The sequence below is a fragment of the Camelina sativa genome, chromosome 8 (assembly GCF_030686135.1).
Source record: "Camelina sativa cultivar CO46 ecotype springtype chromosome 8, ASM3068613v1".
Lineage (NCBI taxonomy): Eukaryota > Viridiplantae > Streptophyta > Magnoliopsida > Brassicales > Brassicaceae > Camelina > Camelina sativa.
In genome coordinates this window covers 11,439,840-11,459,088 of record NC_141887.1, presented here as the reverse complement: position 1 = coordinate 11,459,088, position 19,249 = coordinate 11,439,840, and the positions used below count along the sequence as shown (strand labels likewise).

At 36.1% G+C, this 19,249-nt stretch overlaps 6 protein-coding genes across 7 annotated transcripts; 3 read left to right on the top strand and 3 right to left on the bottom strand.

Moving 5' to 3' along the window:
* Positions 1-338: 338 nt before the first annotated feature.
* LOC104707065 (inactive Serine/Threonine-kinase, putative (DUF679)) lies at positions 339-1,022 on the top strand. The gene has a single exon (XM_010423335.2). It carries the CDS (start codon positions 339-341, stop codon positions 915-917), a length of 579 nt encoding a protein of 192 aa, XP_010421637.1. The 3' UTR covers positions 918-1,022.
* Positions 1,006-4,388, bottom strand: LOC104709472 (glutathione synthetase, chloroplastic). The gene is made up of 12 exons (XM_087461598.1): positions 3,789-4,388; positions 3,363-3,532; positions 3,184-3,259; positions 2,960-3,090; positions 2,737-2,859; positions 2,537-2,617; positions 2,345-2,425; positions 2,191-2,260; positions 1,980-2,101; positions 1,735-1,874; positions 1,456-1,648; positions 1,006-1,363 (listed from the first exon to the last, which is right to left on the bottom strand). The coding sequence occupies exons 1-12, from the start codon at positions 4,089-4,091 to the stop codon at positions 1,240-1,242; spliced, it is 1,614 nt and encodes a 537-aa protein (XP_087317724.1). The 5' UTR covers positions 4,092-4,388; the 3' UTR covers positions 1,006-1,239.
* Positions 4,389-4,713: 325 nt separating this feature from the next.
* On the bottom strand, positions 4,714-9,505 carry LOC104707063 (uncharacterized). 2 transcript variants are annotated; one of them, XM_087461601.1, is made up of 12 exons: positions 9,182-9,505; positions 8,980-9,071; positions 8,800-8,882; positions 8,613-8,693; positions 8,426-8,508; positions 8,193-8,244; positions 8,012-8,101; positions 7,843-7,911; positions 7,633-7,734; positions 7,429-7,497; positions 7,291-7,347; positions 4,714-5,155 (listed from the first exon to the last, which is right to left on the bottom strand). In XM_087461601.1, exons 1-12 carry the CDS (start codon positions 9,256-9,258, stop codon positions 5,069-5,071), a joined length of 942 nt encoding a protein of 313 aa, XP_087317727.1. In that variant the 5' UTR covers positions 9,259-9,505; the 3' UTR covers positions 4,714-5,068. The 2 variants fall into 2 exon arrangements, with proteins under 2 accessions (XP_087317727.1, XP_087317728.1); XM_087461602.1 differs by having other exon boundaries at positions 8,800-8,873.
* Positions 9,506-9,579: 74 nt separating this feature from the next.
* Positions 9,580-11,479, bottom strand: LOC104707064 (tagatose-6-phosphate ketose/aldose isomerase, putative (Mog1/PsbP/DUF1795-like photosystem II reaction center PsbP family protein)). Its single transcript, XM_010423334.3, has 7 exons — positions 11,086-11,479; positions 10,649-10,728; positions 10,504-10,564; positions 10,341-10,398; positions 10,196-10,253; positions 10,029-10,101; positions 9,580-9,926 (listed from the first exon to the last, which is right to left on the bottom strand). Exons 1-7 carry the CDS (start codon positions 11,386-11,388, stop codon positions 9,834-9,836), a joined length of 726 nt encoding a protein of 241 aa, XP_010421636.1. The 5' UTR covers positions 11,389-11,479; the 3' UTR covers positions 9,580-9,833.
* Positions 11,480-11,528: 49 nt separating this feature from the next.
* Positions 11,529-13,794, top strand: LOC147939946 (S-adenosyl-L-methionine-dependent methyltransferases superfamily protein). The gene is made up of 10 exons (XM_087462065.1): positions 11,529-11,746; positions 11,844-11,910; positions 12,126-12,254; positions 12,343-12,406; positions 12,499-12,586; positions 12,679-12,763; positions 12,844-12,900; positions 12,980-13,096; positions 13,188-13,261; positions 13,338-13,794. The coding sequence occupies exons 1-10, from the start codon at positions 11,640-11,642 to the stop codon at positions 13,669-13,671; spliced, it is 1,122 nt and encodes a 373-aa protein (XP_087318191.1). The 5' UTR covers positions 11,529-11,639; the 3' UTR covers positions 13,672-13,794.
* A 375-nt stretch (positions 13,795-14,169) lies between these two features.
* LOC104707062 (branched-chain-amino-acid aminotransferase-like protein 2) lies at positions 14,170-18,714 on the top strand. The gene is made up of 21 exons (XM_087462066.1): positions 14,170-14,300; positions 14,631-14,729; positions 14,838-14,909; positions 14,999-15,091; positions 15,197-15,334; positions 15,427-15,485; positions 15,573-15,627; positions 15,996-16,064; positions 16,149-16,337; positions 16,430-16,530; positions 16,615-16,669; positions 16,748-16,834; positions 16,946-16,997; positions 17,090-17,175; positions 17,258-17,311; positions 17,403-17,486; positions 17,560-17,631; positions 17,710-17,790; positions 17,871-17,906; positions 18,070-18,228; positions 18,447-18,714. The coding sequence occupies exons 1-20, from the start codon at positions 14,232-14,234 to the stop codon at positions 18,196-18,198; spliced, it is 1,680 nt and encodes a 559-aa protein (XP_087318192.1). The 5' UTR covers positions 14,170-14,231; the 3' UTR covers positions 18,199-18,228; positions 18,447-18,714.
* Positions 18,715-19,249: the final 535 nt, after the last annotated feature.

The window sequence follows — 19,249 nt, the reverse complement described above, 5'->3', positions numbered from 1 at the left end:
CTACAATTATTACGTTTTATAAACTTGCGAAATGTTTTTTTAAAAGTGGAGTATTGTTTCTATAAAAATATTACTTTCATAAAAATAAGTAAAATGAGCGGTTATCAAATAGTTTTTTTTTCTGACAAAATTTGTGTATACAAGCTTATAAAACAAAATGTATATTATATATATATATATATTCGGATACCAAACAAAATTCGATTCTTTTAAGAAATGTATATAAGACACATCAAAAATATCCTCACGCATGCATGCATTACGTAAAGAAGAACCTACAAAACACTCTTTCTCCATATAACACACAAAAAAATTTCCTCTCCCGACCAAAGTTCGAAATGGAAGCGTCGTTCATTAGATCTCTACCGTCCGCCGGAAACTTCGCCAACCTCTTGCCGACCGGAACCGCCCTCATGTTCGAAACCCTTATCCCTTCTTTCTCCAATGGCGGCGAATGCACCAATAAACCCGCTAATAAACTCCTCACCATTTCCCTCATCTCCTTTTGCGCCGCGGCTTGCTTCTTCTCCTCTTTCACTGACTCTTTCGTAGGCGAAGACGGCCGCATTTACTACGGAATTGCCACCGCCAACGGTCTCTACATCCTCAACGACTATCCAGACGACGACGGTTATGATCCGGAATCCGGCTTAACTGGCGACAAAAAACGGAGATACAAGTTGAGTTTTGTCGATTTCGTGCATGCTTTTGTGTCCGTTGTCGTGTTCTTGTCGTTAGCCGTAGAGAGTTCGGATTTTCGGAGGTGTTTGCTCCCTGAGGACGACGGCCATAGTTGGGGTGGTCATTTCGTACTTATGATCAAGTATTTTGCGGTTATGGTGGTGACAGTGGCGAGCTTTTTCTTTGCTATCTTCCCCACAAAACGAAGAGGCATCGGATTTACGGACATTCGTTGATTTATAACATTTATTTGTTTATGTATTTGCTCGTATAGTCGTATGTATGATCTTAATCACCACTTTTAAATAAGTGCTAACAAAGAAATCATAAATATCTTATTCCATTCATGATTGATCGTATCTTATTCCATTCATGATCTCAAACGAGTGATCGTCTCACACGGTCCAAAATAACTTAAAATAACAATAAGCAATTTTATGTATGCTTTGTGGTCCTATTGATTCTTCATGGATTAATACACAAGACTTCAACAAGCAAGAATAAGAAGAAATAAACCAGCAGAAGAATTTATCAGGATGATTGTGAATGTGATCCATCTCAATTCAAATAGATGCTGTCCAAGACTCCAAAACCAGCTGCAACGCCGCCTTCATCTGATGATGAGATCTTCGTGCGCATTAGGTAACCACTCTGCTCGTTTACTATAACCTTGTCTTTGTTCCTACACAAATCATTTAATCAAAGATAATGGCACAAATTTCAGTAGAGAATGAATGAAACATTACCAAATTCTTCTTCTTTATGCACTTGTACCTGAGGTATGCACCATAGACACCGAGTTCTGATATAGCTTGACTTTTATAGTAAACACCTTCTCGCACCATGAACGTGTTTGACACCTTTGGGAATATCCTCTGCATCAGGATATATGCAGAGTTTCCATCAACTCCTTCTTTCTGCAGTCTCAGAAGATTGTCCCTCACATCATCTCCATAGATGTTGTTTCCTGGAAGAATCCAAGAAGATACGCTTTAGAATATGACCAAGAGAAATTGAGGAGTTAGGGGGACTCAGTTCAGTTGGGGTTCTAACCTCCGCCTTCTCTCTGAGGCTTCATAACGAACAATCCAGGTTTTTCGATTGCCTGCTTGACGATTTCTTGATCATCCAAGCTCCATAGCCCAGCAAAGCATTTCCTCAGCTTAGCAATGTCCTCTTTGTTGTCCAGAAACCTGTTTCTCATGTTTATAGTAAAAAAAAAAGTGATCACCTCTGAGATATTTGGAAACCGTTCTTCAGTTTCAGCCTCACTACAAGATAACTGGCGATCTACTTACCTCTCGAGAACACCTGGTTTTGCCAGTTCTTGCTGGATTTTCTTGGTGCCGGTTAAATGATAAGCTATAGTGGGGCATTTGACTGCTGAAGACTCCTCTATTAGCATCCTAGCATTCCATTCCTTCAAATTGAAACGAATAAACCAACCATTGATACATATATCCTCAAAGAGTAAACGCCACATATATTGAAAACTTGACAGCTACTTACTGATTCAGATGGATGATCATTGGGAGTATAGCCAGATCTGAAATAAACCACCGCGACTGCTTTGCCGCCACTGCAACAACGGAAAATCTTAACATAGTTTTCAAGATGAATGTGTAACTTCTCAAAAACCACAATGCAAAAAAAAAATGCTTACACAATAAGGGTTCCATCCTCTTGTACACTCCCTTCCTTCTCGACTTCTGCTAGGGTCTTCCTGATGGCTACTATATTGTGCGTGTTCTGAAGCTAAGGAAGAACAACACCTTTTTTTTGTGGTACAAGTTAGAGGATAAATATGTCGAGATCAACCACTGGAGTTCAAAGAAACAAGATAAAAAGAGGATATTTTTCTTTCAACATACTGCTCAGCCAATGTTGATCATACATGTTGCGTTCTTCTGCCTGTACAATTACCATGACCACCGCTCTGAAACCAAGAGAAACTATAGATTCAAACAGAAAATCTTCAAATTACATCATAGATTCTTGATTTCTAGCATTTTTTTATCATCACATTCAAGAACGCATTCTTTAGTTAAGTCTAACCTTGGGTTATTGTACTCCAACCAAGCTTTAGCCATTGCATCAGCAAATTGTCCCGTGGATGTATTCTTAGGTACACGTTCAGAGTCTATCCCAATCTGATCCCCATAAGATCGAAGCAAAGTCCTGCAAAACAAGAGAAATAAGTAAAAAAGTGAAGCTTTTCAGCTAAAAGAAAAAAAAAACACAACAAGTTATGCAGAAGATGGTCTGTCGCCGTGCGTACTGGTGTAGCTCGCTAACAAGACGACTATGGCCTGGAAACGAACACGCGATAGTGTTCATCTCAATCTGAAGAAGTGAATTTGTTTCTTCATCAAGCATATAATCAAACCGGTGTAAACCCAAACGAATATCCTGCCAACAACACAAACACAACCAAACGAATAAAGATGCAGAACCGAAGAATCAGAGAGATTAACATTCAAGTAGAGATAAAATGTAAAAGACCTCTTTCTTGTTTCTTTCTAGCATGTTGGAGTGAATGTCAAGAAGTCTAGATGTAAAGATGTCAGCTTTCTTTGTTCTACAACATAGAAAACATCAATACTTGTTTAGATGATAGATAAATATAACACAAGGCAGATAGATTCCAGTACTGAGATAAAGACTCAAAAAAGAAGCCAAACCTAGAGAGACTATCCTGTAAGAATTTGCCATCCAAGCTAACACGATCAATCAATTCACTGAAAATAGGAGTAACATCACAAGCTTGGTTCCAGTAGATTTCTGGGAATGCAGTTGGTAGCAATGAAATGGGGGCGTGCATCATTCCAACCCCTGGAAGGTTTCCTGATTTCTGTAATCAAAAGAAGAAATTAGATCTTCTTCACCTCTCGATTCTACTGATATAAAGCTACATCATGAAACTAACACAATCCAGGACGAAGAGATTATCATAATGATTTCAGCTATAAGCGATTCAATTTTGAATTTTTTGTCTTCAATTTAATCAAACACAAAGATGAAAAAAAGACAAGAACTTAATAAAGTGTGGGATTCCAACGAATTTAAAAAAAAAAAAAAAAAAAAAAAAAAAAAAAAAAAAAGAGAACCTGGTAAGTTTTGTCACCAACGACGAGACCGTGAAGAGAAGACCAAACGAGAGCATCATAAACCAGTTTCTGAACAAACTCATCATCAAACTTGTCAACATCGAACATGGGTTTGTGTGAGTCCATCACCAGGGATCTCCCAGACCTCAACAAAGGTTCCTGATTTCTCAGAATTCTAGGGTTCTGGAAAAGTAATCTGCTTCTTCTTGGATTGAGTTTCAGCGTAGAAGAACAAGTGAAAACAGAGGCCCCAGTGACGCAAGTGGAAGAAAAGTATGAGAGAGAAGAGCAGCCACTGATCATTTGTAACCCTTTAAGCCGGGTTGGTTTGACACTATTTCAACCACCCTTTAATCGTGGTAAATCCCAGAAAGAACTGTGATGGAAGAAGATACAACCAAAAAAAAAAAAAAGAAAAATGATCACTACGCCTTTTTATCCTCTCCCTCCTAGTATAAAGCAAATGTTTATTTTAAGTTAAAATTAGCTAAACGGATTTTATGAAAAATTCAAAGTTTTCTTCTTTTTTTTTTTTTTGTTCCCCAACTAGTAAAATATCGTTTAAACAAGGAAACGTTTGTTTTATTTCTCTAAAGTTGCGAGGAGGTAGTTGAGGAGGCTCTGCTAAGTAGTGGAGACATGTCGTCGTCTTTATTTGTAGGACCTGTTTGTGTACAATGCGTAGCTGAAAAACTTGTCTCTTATCTATTATTAGACCTGTTTCAGTATGTACAAATTGAGAATGACTTTTTGGGGATAAGATAAATTGAGAATTTTCCAAGAGGTCAGTTTGGAAACAAAATAAAACAAATCTAGTTTTCTTTTGTTTCCTGCAACACAACTCTTATCCTCTAAAAATGTCCCAGCCCTCCTTAAGAGTTAAGACTGTATGTATATTATTTTCACTAGCTACTTGAATCATTGATAATCCACCAATAGAAGAGATCATAGAAAATGACAGAAGCAACATATGCCAGTCTCAGTAACTGAACTACAATAAAATAAAAAATAAAAAATAAAAACTGAGACCAGACTACCCAACACATATTTTTCTGATCTTTGCTTGTTTCGTATCGATGATTTAGCTCGCAAGATAGCAGCAAAGTTTTTCTAGGGACCTAATCAGATAACATTCAGGCTTGCATTTTAAGAGGAAAATAGAAGATAGCCAACCGTAAAGGAGAATACTGACTCAGCAATAAATCAGGATATGTTGGAATTTTTATTCTTTGTCTGAAACTGTTGACACTCTTTGCCCAGGGCCACAATATTGCACAACTTCATAATTTGATCCGGCCACAGAGCCGCCAGTAAGCTCCTGTATGGAAAAGAGACTTCTCAAAGACCCATATGTCACGTACAAGCACCTGCACAAGCAACAAACTTGTCATTCCCTTGTAGGGAAGAAAGCTGCTTGGGTTCCAATCAATAACCAGTTCTTTGAACCAAATTATTCATCGATCCACGCCAAATATTATGTTTTTTTTTTCTTATAGATAGTAGGACTCAGATAAAAATAAATTAAATTTAAAATTATACATTATAAAATTATTTGAATGTAATAGAATAGTTTGAATACATAAACATTAAACATAAACTGTTATTAAAAATATAATCATCAAAATTAAAACTTATAACAAAAAATATTATATAGAATAGACGCAACTTTGTAAAACATATTATTTAAAGTATTATAAATATAAGATATTATTATGAAGAATTATGGTAAAAAACTACAATTTAAAAAATCATTATGACAAACTGATCCTAAATGAGAATATTGAACTAATGGTTGCAATGATTATATGCAATTTTCCATTAAATAATTATAATTAAAAGTATATTTAATAATGAATGAAACATTTCAACGAAAAATTAAAATTAAAATACACAACTCTTAAAAACAAAATAAATAAATTTTAAATATTAAAATAGTTTTTAACGAAAAGTTACGATAAATAGACGCAACTGTAAGTTCTATATTAAGTTTTATTAAATTTCTATATTACTATAATCATTTCTAAAATTTTAGTTAGATTATATAATAACATTGAATATTAAATATTAATATTCAATTTATTTAGATTCAACAAAAACAAAAAAATTGTTTCAACGAACAATGATTTGTTAGTTATTAATGAAGAAATTAATATTCAAATTATTTAGATTCGACAGAAACAAAAAATTTGTTTCAACGAACAATGATTTGTTAGTTATTAATGAAGAAACAAATATATAGATAGTTCAAAAGACATGACTATTTAAATAGACACACCTATTAGAACGAAAAGTTGTGATAAAAAATTATGAATAAAATATAGTGAAAACACACAACTCTACAATGAACAAATATAACTGTTTGAGTTTAACAAAAAAAAACTATTTTTTACAAAAATTACTACGAAAAGTCGCAACTGTTGTTCGCATTTATTCAGATTGTTATCATTATTATTAAATATTAAAATATTTTTTAACGAAAAGTTACGATTAATAGACGCAACTGTAAATTTTATATTAAGTTGTATTAAATTTCTCTATTGATATAATAATTTCTAAAATTTTAGTTAGATTATAGAATAACGTTGAATATTAGATATTAATATTCAATTATTTAGATTTAACATAAAATATAAAATTTGTTTCAACGAACTTGTTAGTTAGTGATGAAAATATAAATATAGAGAGATGTCAAAAGGCATGACTATGTAAATAGACACACCTATTAGAACGAAAAGTTGTTATGAAAAAATATAAATAAAATATAGTGAAAAGACACAACTCTACAATGAATAGATGCAATCGTTTGAATTAAATAAAACAAATAAAAATAATTTTTACGAAAAGGTATTACGAAAAATTACAACTGTTGTGTTTGTACTTGATTATACCTACAAACTCATATAAACTTCTTTTAAATAGAAGATATCTTTATTACCATATTCAAAAGTCAAATCCAAAAGTGCACTATATAATCCATCTAACTCTTAGAAAAAAACTCTAGGTATTTTCATTAAATTTTTATATATAATATTAATTAAAAGTTGTAAATTATATTCATCATTCCAAAAATCTTTTTGTTAAATCAAGAATTGGATGAATTTATTTACTTTTAAAAAGAATGAATGCTAGAGAATAATTTAGAGAGCTGTAGAGATTGAAATTTTATATTATTTTATGGCATGACAAAAAAATGAAAACAATGCAAACAGACAAATATATATAGATTTCAAAAGATACGAATATTCTAATAGACACAAATCTACAATGAACAATTGTATCTTTTCATAAATAACCGTTCTAATGATCCATCGCGACTTTTCAAAAAAGATCCAAAAGGTATGATTGAAAAAACACAACTGTTGGTCGCATTTATTCGGATTGTTATTATTATATAGATTCTCAGGAGGTTCATGTTGGATCTAGTCTAATTCTTTTTTCGATCTACAATATTGCCAACTGATTGCAACAATCATCGAAAATCAATGATTAAACTTTACTTTACCTCTTTCTTCCTGTCTCCAGCTACTACATTGCCTTTTGCATCGTATGCTTCGAATTTCTGAAGATAGAATAGATCTCAGGAACTCATTACAGCCCCCAAAGTTTGAGAAACAAACTGATGACTTAAGATAATACTGACCTGCTTTGTCAGAAACTCGAGTGTCAGTTGTATGAATGCTTTCTTAAGGTCTGTACGGTCAATTCCGATCTGAGAAGTTGTCAAAAGGATGAAAGTAATAGGGTGACTTTCACAATCCACTAGCAGAGAAATCTTTAATCATTCATTACTTCAGACCATAATTCTCAGTATCTAAAATTTATTCAAGCTTTGTAAAGAACTTGCCAGTCGAGCTTGTAAAGTTCTGATCTTGTCAACTGGCTCAATTATTTCCCAGTAAACACCATCCCAGATGGCTTCTCTTTGTTTGATTTCATTCTTCAGTGCCTAATAGTGAAAAGAAACAAAAATTTAACACTGTAGAGGACCATATCATCATCTTCAATTTTAACACACTAAAAAAAAAACTGATAATCAATTCGGTGGAAACCTTACAGAATACATTCTTTCCGTTACGTTTTTTCTTATCTCCTTCTTGTCACCATTGGCCATCAGAATATTAATCTGAAGAAAACAGGTAGCTAAGTCAAGATTATTATAAAACATTCTGCTGGGAAGACTAAACCAAAAAAACAAAAACAACCAAAAGGTGTATAAGTAAGACCTGTTTGTACAACTCCAGTGCTTCTATGTAGAACGTATTCTTTGAATACCCTGTCTTCCTTAACTTAGCGATTGCGTAGGCGCTTCTTAGCTGAAATTTGGAATTTCAAAGTGTATTAATACATGTGCGAAAATATATCTATAGAATTCCAGTCAAGATAAAGCATGGAGATGTTTTCAACCTCCCGTACAAAATCCTCTTTTGTTCTTCGCCAACCACCTCTTGTGAAACATCTGAACAACGATTGACAAGAAAACAGCTGAGGTTAATTATAAAAAGCAGTTAGAAACTTAAACTCTAGTATAACCAACAACTATATTATCGATTATACTCGGAACTTCCTATGAAGATTAACAGTGAAAACATGGAGAAAAGGGAATTTGATCGCGTTAGAAACAGCATCTTCCAATATACCTCCGCCAAATCGAGATCTTCTCTTGAAGTGCATAGGGTTCATATACAAATCCAGGACTTACCATAGACACTCTAACGGCACCCTGCACTCATAAATACTAATGTGAGAACATCAAAACCATAGAATACAATATATTAACAACAGTGACATGAGGCACAACAATTGAGGTTGAGCAACTTAACACACCGTTTTCTGTAGTTGAGGTGGAGCCTTAACTTGCGTTGCAACAAACCTTTTCTCATTCGTAAACGGCAAAGACTCTGCAATCTGATAAACACAATAAGAAACAACACAAAATCATGTATACATGGAACAAAACCAAAAAAGATCAGTGATTTCAACACCTAATGAAGAATCTGGTGATTTTTTTTACCAGAGTAGATCGAAGCAAATGTATGTTGACGTTATGGCTCTCATACAAACGTGAATGCATACTTCTCCCATGAGCTTCAGGAACTGGAAAAAATGTCAATTACATATACTAAATTACCCCCCCCCCCCCCCCCCCCCAAAGCATCAATCAAATTCAAATAGAGAAACTGAGTGAAATTACCGTGAGAAAGGGAAGAATGATAGCTTCTCCAATACCCAAATCTGAAATCATCTCCGATTTGAGCCAAGGAGAACTCATTTCCATTCCCAAATCTGGAAAACAAATGATGAAGAAGCTAAAGGTTCAATCTTTTTTAAGTTTTACGCATTTTCCTAAAACTCAAATGAAATGAAGAAGAATCAAAGTTAGGGAATTTGCTTACGGGAGTGAAGAAGATTCTCTTGATCCAGCTGTTCGCAACAAAGAACGAACTGTGTGAAACCTTCTCACGAGCGCCATTTTCGATAACCAAGATCAAATCTCAGAGAAAAACCCTAACTTTCATTGATTAATTTCAAATACCGTCAGATGATGAGGAGGAGGATCTCTCTCTGTCTGCTCGAGTTCGACTTCAATCGTCAGGCAGGGTTTAAGGAGGAACACGTCGAGTACATCGCAGAGCACTGTATATCGGTGTACCTCTCCTCTAGACCTTTACACGTGTTATTTATGTTAGAACCGCGTACGTGTGACTGGATTGGCCGCTAAAACATAAGCATTGAACAGGGTTGCAACAACACAAACGCCAAGGGGGACCTTTGTAAAATTGCGTTTGAAGAATTTCGCGTTCCAAAAAATTCTTGATTTGTTTTGTCCATTATTCAAGGGGAAGTACAACAATAACGAACACATCTCAGTCAAAAGGACAAAAACCAAAGCCAGATTTAACGAAAGTGAATGACGAAATGCGACTCAAAACAATGTCCCGGTTATCACATTTGGCTTGTTTGGTCTTAGTTCCGCATTTCTTGATGGACTTGAAGAGCGTTTTCGCGTTTTCTGTCAAAAGAAGAAGATAGTGAGGTCGTCGTCGATTATAAGATAGTGAAAGAAATGGCAGCAGATCGAAGCTTCAACTCATCATCTTTCCATTTCGATTCTGGTGCAGCTGCTCCAACGATATAAACCTTTTCAAGATTAAAGAAAGACACACAGAATGAGTCATGAATCTGGAAATATGTATATGTCAAAAGGAGTAATCAAATATGTGTGTTTGCAGCAGATGATACCTTCCCTCTGTTCACAGAGGCTACTAAAGCTATGCGTTCTTCATCTCTACCAAACTCGTAGAAGTAGTAATTTCTGCAGATTAAAAAATAACAAGAACTTCAAATTCTCCAATCAAGAACATAAGCTCTTAAATCTGACGGGAGTGAATAGTTCGAAGCAGACTTGCCTTAAACCTTCTTCCTCCTTTACCTTGATTGTACGAGCAGCGTAAATCGTTGCCGCACCTGCTCATCATTAAATATTTTTAAAATGATCACAAGAATATGAGGATTTCATACGCAATTTTCTAATATGTAAATGATTTAGAGAACCTGGAACAAAGAGTCTTGCAGCTGTCTTCAACGATCCCAAATCAGATATATCTGTAGCCTATTTGAAACAAAGAGCATTTGATGAGCTTACCGGACAACTGATGATTGCGGAAAAAGTAAAAATCGTAAAGGAGATGTCTTTTTTTGTTATTGTTGTACAAACCTCTAAGAAAGTGATCTTAAGTTGATTTGAAGGGCGAATGACTACGCTTAAAACTTCTGATCTGCATCCATCACCATATGATATGTCACAAAAGTTTTACTAATGGATGTCAACTAAACTACAAGGGAAGAGGGACAAACAATACCCATCAGGAGTTTGGAACCGGGCAGCGAAAGTTTTTGGCTTTGCCTTGTCCCCATAGAGTGACAATCCTGCAGAGTAATCCTAAAGCATGAGGTAAACACACGTTTGTCAAGAAAAATGAATCATTTCATCCAAACAAAAAAGGACTAGAACCAGTTTTTGAATTCCTTTGATACACACACATATTTCTTCAGTTAATAGCTAAGGTTCTGCTGATCCTGAAAACACACAACCCTTAAACCCCTAACTCATTGATTAACAACATCCAATTTGGCATCTAAGTACACTGATTACCCAAAAAAAAAAAAAAAAAAAAAATCAAAACTTTGACCAAAGGAGCAGGCTTTGTAGTCTTTTTACTGTCCAGTTTTCAGATTGAGTAAGATACTAAACGAAATTACACTGATTCATAAGAGATTGGTTACACAGAATACACACCTCAGGCTCATTGACGTCTTCAAAATCAGGAGGAACTCTAATGGCGAACCCATCACCAAAGAACTGGAACCAAGACGAAGTGTTGGCAATGCCGAGTCTTAACGGTTTAGAAGACTTCAAAGGATCTGCTAATGACTCTGGAATTTGGTTTTGAAAGATGAACGAGACGAAACAGAGAGATGCTGTTCTAAGCACCACATCTCTCCGGAAGGTTGCACAAGGTGATAAGATTTTGGGTTTATTATGGTTTTGAGGTTTAGGGTTTGGCGGATGAAGACAGAGAGAGTGAAGTAGAATGGCCATGTGAAGAGGAAGAAGAAGAAGAAGAAGACTTCACCATGGCTTCTTCTAATTGGATAAGAAGTGCGGAGATTCTCTGAAGTTTTAAAAGCTTGGCGAAGATGAGGGGTATTTTAGATGTTTCGTTGTTTGGTTAAGGGTTATTTAGTCATTTTATGGGCCAGGCCCATAAGGCCCAAAGTTTACAGTTGCTATTTGCGAAGGCTTTTTTTGACATGGCTAGTGAGATCCTCGGAGCTTGACACGGCGAAGTCATGGCGGCGAGAGAAAACTCAACGGCGGAGGCGGAGTCACAGTACCTCCATGTCCTCTCTGCTCTCCTCGCCATGGAACCGGTGGGTTCCGTTATCGTTCTCGCTAGGTAAAAACCACTGTCAACCTCGCCGTCGCCGCCGTGAGCTTCTTTGGTTCTAGTTGCTCCGGCGATTGATTTTTGATTTTGTTTGGCCATTGTGTAGAGAGTGTAACGGAGGATCAATTACTGATAGTGCCCAGAGATTTTTCTGGGAAATTTGTGTTAAAGCTGTAAGTAAACTCTACTCTTCTGCTCTGCTTTGAGTACTAAAACCAGAGAACTCAGAGAAATTTGGAAGCTTTATTATATTGTTAGGATTTTGTAGTCAGTGGATTGATTTGGGACTTTTAGTGTTTGTTTGTCAAGTTATGTTTTCTTTGCGAAAAATTAAATCTTTGAGTTGTTGTAATGTGTAACTTAGTGTGAAACTCTTGCATGGAACCAGGCTGCGAGTGGTAACGGATCATACGCCAAGAAGTTACTGAAGAAACTTATAAATGAAGTTGAGTTGGAGAATGGTGAAGTATTGGATGAAGTGTATGAGGAGTATGCGCTATACATGTCAACTTCAAAGGTCTACTTTTTTTGTTTCTTATTGATATTTTCCTTGTTTTGTTTCGTAATTGATGGAAAACAAAACAATGTTTGGTTGGGTGTTTTAGGAAGATACATTGGTGAAAGAAAACATTAGGATCACCAAATTTATCTCTTTTCTTTTCCCAGAAGGTAAAAAATCATGTCTTCGCTGTGTGTTTTTATTCATTGTTCATTGAGTTTTCCTGAGTGAGATAAGTTTTGCTGACTTATCTGTGGATTAGGTTCATACAAACACCCAAGTTGTCCATTGTCAAGGAAATTAGTTATTCATCTGCAATGTTCATTGAACATGCTTGAAGGAGGTACCGGGTAAGAGGTTTTTTATATGATCATTTGACTGCCACGGATTCATTTCAATTCACGATCCACATTTCTCAACTTGGATCCTGGATTTCGAGCAGGTGTTCCATCTGGCCATCAAGTCTGTTTCTGTCAGAGTTTGTTCTGTCATTTCCGGAGTTATTCGCCAATAAATCATGTTTTGAGGTTAGTAGAGTTATATTGACTGATGAGTTTTACGTTCTGATCTATTTACTCACTTCGTGATTCGGTTGAGTCCTGTTTAGGTTGGCTCTGGAGTTGGCATGGTCGGAATTTGCCTTGCGCATGTAAAGGCCAAAAAGGTAATCCCTAGTCTCTTAATACCAAAGTTCCCATCATATGTACACAGCTATGTTGTGTGTCACATTTTTTCTTCCGCAGGTTATACTAACAGATGGAGATCTTTTAACTCTGTCTAACATGAGGCTTAATTTGGAGAGGAATCACTTAAACTATGATGACGAGCTGCTCAACCAAACCGGAGAAGCTCAGAGTACAGTGAGTTGAAAATACTTTCTTTGTGCCTTATGAGTTCTGATTCAGAGTATACACTTCGCTGATTCAAGATTGATTCTTTTTCCTCTAACAGCGAGTTAAATGCATTCATCTTCCATGGGAAACTGCATCAGAAAGTGAACTTAGCAAATATTGTCCAGATATCATGTGAGTAAACCATAAAATCATTTTGTATAGACAGCGTATGACAGTCTCCCTAAACCCTTTATGTTCTTCTTATCAGTCTAGGTGCAGATGTAATTTATGATCCGTCATGTCTCCCTCATCTACTGCGGGTTCTAGTAGCTCTTCTAAGGAAACCAACCAAAAGAGACAATGGCTCTCTCAAGACTGAAGACAACAGAGACGCACAACAAGGATGTAGCCCCAAAATGGCCTATATCGCATCTGTGATCCGCAATGAAGACACCTTCAATGCTTTTCTGACACTTGTGGACCAAATGGACCTTTCCATCACGGACGTGACTGCTGAACTGACACCTCGCTTCGAGCTTTTACCGTATATGCATTCGTATGACCGCTCAAGTATTCGGCTCTTCTCTATATCCTCCAGATAATGTATAATTCTTTCTTTGAGAAGCACTTTAGTTTCTTTACAATTTGAAATCAAAGATTCTTGGTCCGTTGATCGAAACATTTTCCATGGTTTGGTGGATGAAATCGCCGTTGTTGCTAGAAAACGCACCCGTTCTGATATATTTACTCTTGTTCTCTGACAGTGATTGGATCTCTTTGTCGATACCAGTTATTTGATTTATGGTTTTTTACAGAAACTGTTAGGATCTTTGTAAGTGCAAATAATTACATAATCACTCACCAACTTCGCTGTAGCAAGAGATAAGATAAGATGCTTGTGAAGATTAAACTAATATAAAAAACACATCTCTGATGATCGGTCGGTCAACTGGGTAAAGTGTTCTCTAAAGTGAGAAATAAAAAATTAATCATTTTTTCCCTAAAAGTGCCTTTGCCTTGGTCAATGATTCTCTCGTCTGGTTCTCTTGTTGTATAAAGAGAAACACTGACCAAAGGCAATGATAGTTTAGCTGAAGTTGAATCTTGAGTGGAGTGATTACAGAGCGAAGTGTCTGTTTTGATTTCAAAGCGATCGTCTTTAATGGAGGTGATTCACGCATGGTCTGCTCCAAGATCACTCAGCACCACTCTCCTCTACTCCTTTGCCCAGGTACCTTTTTTTTGTTTCCTACTTTCTTTGTTCAGAAATTTTTTCCCAGAAAATAACCAGATTTTATCTGTTTTATGATGAAAACTAAAACAGACAATACGTCTCTACTGGGAAATATTGTTTAAGTCCCATCTTCTGGGAAATATTGTTTAAGTCCCATCTTCTGGGAAATATAGACAATACGTCTCTACTTCTCTCCGTCTTTGTCTATTTGTAATTGTCCCCAAAGTTTAACAGTTCTGTATCTAAGTTACAACATTTCAAATCACTTTGAAACGATGTTTGGTGTGAGTTGTAACTTGCAAGATTACTTTGGTTTAATTTACTTAGAGAGATGACTTTGAAGTGCTGGACGAGCCCTTATACGGTGCCTTCGTTAAGTCTACGGGTGTTGATAGGCCTTACAGAGATGAGCTTCTCTCTAAGATGGTATGTCAATTCATTCACTGTGATCCATTTTAAGCTTCCGGGGTATTAATAGGCAATGCTTACTTGCTTAGTCTTAAATAATATATTATCGTCACATTTGTCTGATAGGAGTGTGATGGAGAAAAGGTGGTGAAGGATATCATCTATGGTCCAGGAAAGAAGAAATATAGGTTTTGTAAGGTTATACTCACTTCTCTCTCTCTGATTCACAGACTTTTAAAAAACATTGTCAAAGGATTCTCATTTGGTTGTGGCCCTTTTCTGTGCAGCATATTTCAAAGCAGCGACTTCTTGGTTTGCCAAGTGAACTAATGAGTAAAGGAAAGCACTTTATCTTGATACGTAATCCCCTTGATATTTTGGTAAAAGCTTTTTCTTGGAAATTCTTCTTAATTGGTTTCGTGTTGACGTTCTGATCCTTTGCAGGTTTGATGACATGTTTATTGTTTGTTTGTCTCTTCTTGTAGCCTTCTTTTGAGAAGATACACCCTCTGTCGTTCCTTGAATTGGGGTTAGGAGAGTTAGTTTCGATATACAGCGATCTCTGTCTAATGGGAACACCACCAGCAATCGTCGATGCAGATGAGCTCCAGCGAGATCCTGAGGTTTATATTGCAGTATTGTGAAATTTAAGCAATGAACTCAATTCTCTTTTGTAAGAAGTTGCTTATGTTCTGTGTAATTCTTCTATTCTCAGGCTACACTACGCAGTCTTTGCGATGACTTAGAGATCCCATTTCAAGCCTCTATACTAAAGTACACCCTCTCTACATCCCTTGGATTTGACGATTAATGGAAAAATAATGACCATATTTTCATTATATTGTTTGTGTTTTCTTAAAGATGGGAGGCTCGTCCTATACCAGAAGATGGACTATGGGCTCCATGGTTGTTAGGGGTAGATCCACACCCCTTACCAAAGAGCTCGGTCCATTAAAGGCCCAAATAAACCTCCAAGGAAGGAAGAGTATTTTGGTTTTGTCAAGAAGACGAACGGACACAGTTCCCATAAATACGGACGTACAATGTCCGTAAAAGGGGGTTGGCAGAAATTAGGAAGAGATACGAGTCATAAGTATTAATCCCTTCACTGGAAGTCTTGAATCGACGAGCTGCAAGCTCGTCCTTCATCTTACCTTTCACTATGTTAGCTCGTCTTGTTCACTTTGTAGTCCGTCCTTTTTGTGCCCCGGCACCGATTAATAAAAGATCTTTTCGATCCCCATTTTGCCTATAACTAAACATTCTAATTGTCACCGATCCTAGCATCAACAACGGTGGTACAAGACTCTTCACAAATCAACGGGTTTCTCGTCTCCAAAGAAGTACCCTCATGTAAAAGCTCGGTTTTACTTGCAATTAAAGATTCTGAAACTCAGACATCATTCAAAACTATAATGTGTTTTGTTTTGCTTTCAGACTTTTCCTTTGAAGCATTACGATTTGCTTGAGCAATGTTTACAGCTATACAACATTCTCAGGCGCCATGTGAAGCACAAGTCATCTCTCTTGACCAGCACCTTAACTCCTCCCAGTCTCCCAGTTCCTGAAAATGCGAAACTTCTTGCTTGGGTTGGTGATGAGATTGTGCCACGTGAGATGGCGAAGGTGCTTAAACCATACATGCATAGATCTCTGTTTGTTGTTGTTGCTTGTGTACGTTTCTGGTCTGATGTTATATTTCCTTATTCTTGTTTAAGGTATCTGTTTTTGACTCGGTCGTGCAAGGCGGTGACTCTGTATGGGAAGGTCCTCGAATATACAGAGGGAAAGTATTCAAGCTTGAAGAACATCTAGACCGGTAAGAAGCAAGCAAGCAAGAGAAAAATCCTAGCAGTACTTCTTCAAAGGCATTCTTATTAATATATTGAAGTGTTGCATATAGGTTGCATGATTCAGCAAAGGCTCTGGCTTTCAACAATGTCCCAACCCGCGAGGAGGTAAGCATTTGATAAATATCATTATCATAGTTTTGAATTTTGGGTTTGAATGAAGCTATTTCAACGGAAAATGCACAGATAAAAGAAGCCATTTTCAGAACTCTCATAACCAATGGGATGTTTGACAATACACATATAAGACTGTCTCTAACTCGAGGCAAAAAGGTACTAACTACACTTTTATGAAGTGCGATCTAAATAATATGCAACGAGTTCTTCTAGTTCTCAGTTCAATCATTTTAAACCTGAATGAGCTATGAATTTGTTTCTTCTAAGGTCACTTCTGGAATGAGCCCTGCATTTAACCTCTATGGATGTACTTTAATTGGTAAAGTTTCAGATTTTGTCTCTTGCAAGCATACAACTAAACTCTATAGAATATGGTTTTTGAGTATTATTTGTTTTCAAAAAATAATGTAGTGCTTGCCGAATGGAAGCCTACTGTTTATGACAATGATGGCGGGATTGTGCTGGTGACTGCAACTACACGTCGCAATTCACCCAATGTATAAAAATTGCTGTTTCATCTGTTTAGTTGAGTGACATTGTCCATTGTTGTTTAATCTCTTTTTCTTTTCAATTTTTCAGAATTTAGATTCCAAGATCCATCACAACAACCTCCTCAATAACATACTCGCAAAGGTTCCATCTTTCGCTCCATAACGAATTAAATTTGTGATCGTGTGTTCTTTAGGGACATCATTTTAAGATGTTGTTCTGTATAATGACACAGATTGAAAGCAACAACGCAAACGTCGATGATGCAATCATGCTTGACAAGGATGGCTTTGTGTCTGAAACCAATGCAACCAACATTGTAAGATCCTCGGGTTTAACATTTTTACTCTCCATTTGGAAACTAAAATGGTAGATTAACTCTGTTAATGCAGTTCATGGTGAAGAAAGACCGAGTACTCACTCCTCATGCAGATTACTGCCTCCCGGGCATTACCCGAGCTACTGTAAGAGAGAAGAAGATACACATTCATTTCTCCTTACATCTCTCAGTGACTATAACATGACATCTCTTCCATGTCCAGGTCATGGAACTGGTCGTGAAAGAGAATTTCATCTTAGAAGAACGAAGAATCAGCTTGTCGGAATTCCATACAGCTGATGAGGTTTCCTCATCTTTTCCTTTATCTTAGAATTTTAAATGATCAATAACTAATTATTTTCCATTCATGCCATACTTTGCCAGGTATGGACTACAGGAACTATGGGAGAACTCAGCCCGGTACATACACAAATCTCTCCTTTACAGTCAGTGAATGTTGTGATTCCAAAACATATACAAAATAAAAGAAACTACTCTGATGTTTTTAAGTAATATGACAATCTTTGAAACACTTTCTTGCTTGTTTTGTGTCGCTTATATATCGAGTTTATTGGCTTTTTAGGTTGTGAAAATTGATGGGCGTGTGATCGGTGAAGGAAAAGTAGGACCGGTAACAAGAAGATTGCAAAACGCTTACAAGAAACTGACCGATGGTTCGGGCGTCCCAATACCTACTTACCAAGAACCTTGAACCATACGTTTGATTGTATAACACATAATGGTAAACTACGTTGTTTAAATGTGTTCATCTAGATTCTTGGATTCGAATTCACTAGCTTGGCCAAATGCAGAATAGATCAGATTGGAAAAACTTTAGTCATTGGATTTTACATTTTTTTTTTTTTTTTTTGACAAAATGGATTTTACTTTCTAAACTCTAATAAGAACGTAATTGAACAAGAGGAAACTTCTTACATTATTTCTTTTATTTTATTTCAGATAAAGCGTAACAAAAATGTCTTGTGTTTGCAAACATAGCATACGAACAAAACGGCATGTTGTTTTAAATGGGTGGAGAATGAGCTGTGGGTTACATTGATTCAGAAGAAAGTTGTGGTGTTTCAACGTAATGAATAGAAAATGCGTGTTGTTTTAGCTCCATGACTCTCTCATATGCTGGGCAGCTGGTGTGTGTTGTCAATGTAATTATCAGTTGGTCGTGAGTCCAAGTCAATTTAGCCTCTTATTTGATTTATTTTTTCCTCCACCATGATGACAATACTGACGGACTGACCCTTGAATAAAACCATAACAACACCATCTGTTTATGCATTAAACGAGTTTGGATCCAGATTAACGTTTTCTTTAAGTTTATATTCTTATACAAGTTTGCATCCGGATGGTTAATCCACAAGAAAACACTTGAGTAAACTAAGGGTATTAATAAGAACAAACTTACATTAGTAAAGAAAACTTAGTTGAAGTAGTGAACTCCCTAATGGATTAGTTTCCATATCATTTTCGAATGTGATTGGTGTCTAAAAGCGGTTTTGTTTCGATTAATTTAGGAGACAAAAATATATAACTTAGTTTAGTTGATAAATCTACGTTAAATCATAAATTTACAACGCTAATATATTGAAGCATAAATATAATATTTTTCTTTCTCACAAAAAAAGTCAGAAAATATAATATATTGAAAAACATATATGAGTTAGTAATCACGATAGACCTATGAACCTCTGATGGCTTAGAAGACTTTCTAGAAGAATGTGAGTATCAAAGTAGTCGTCTGTGAATGA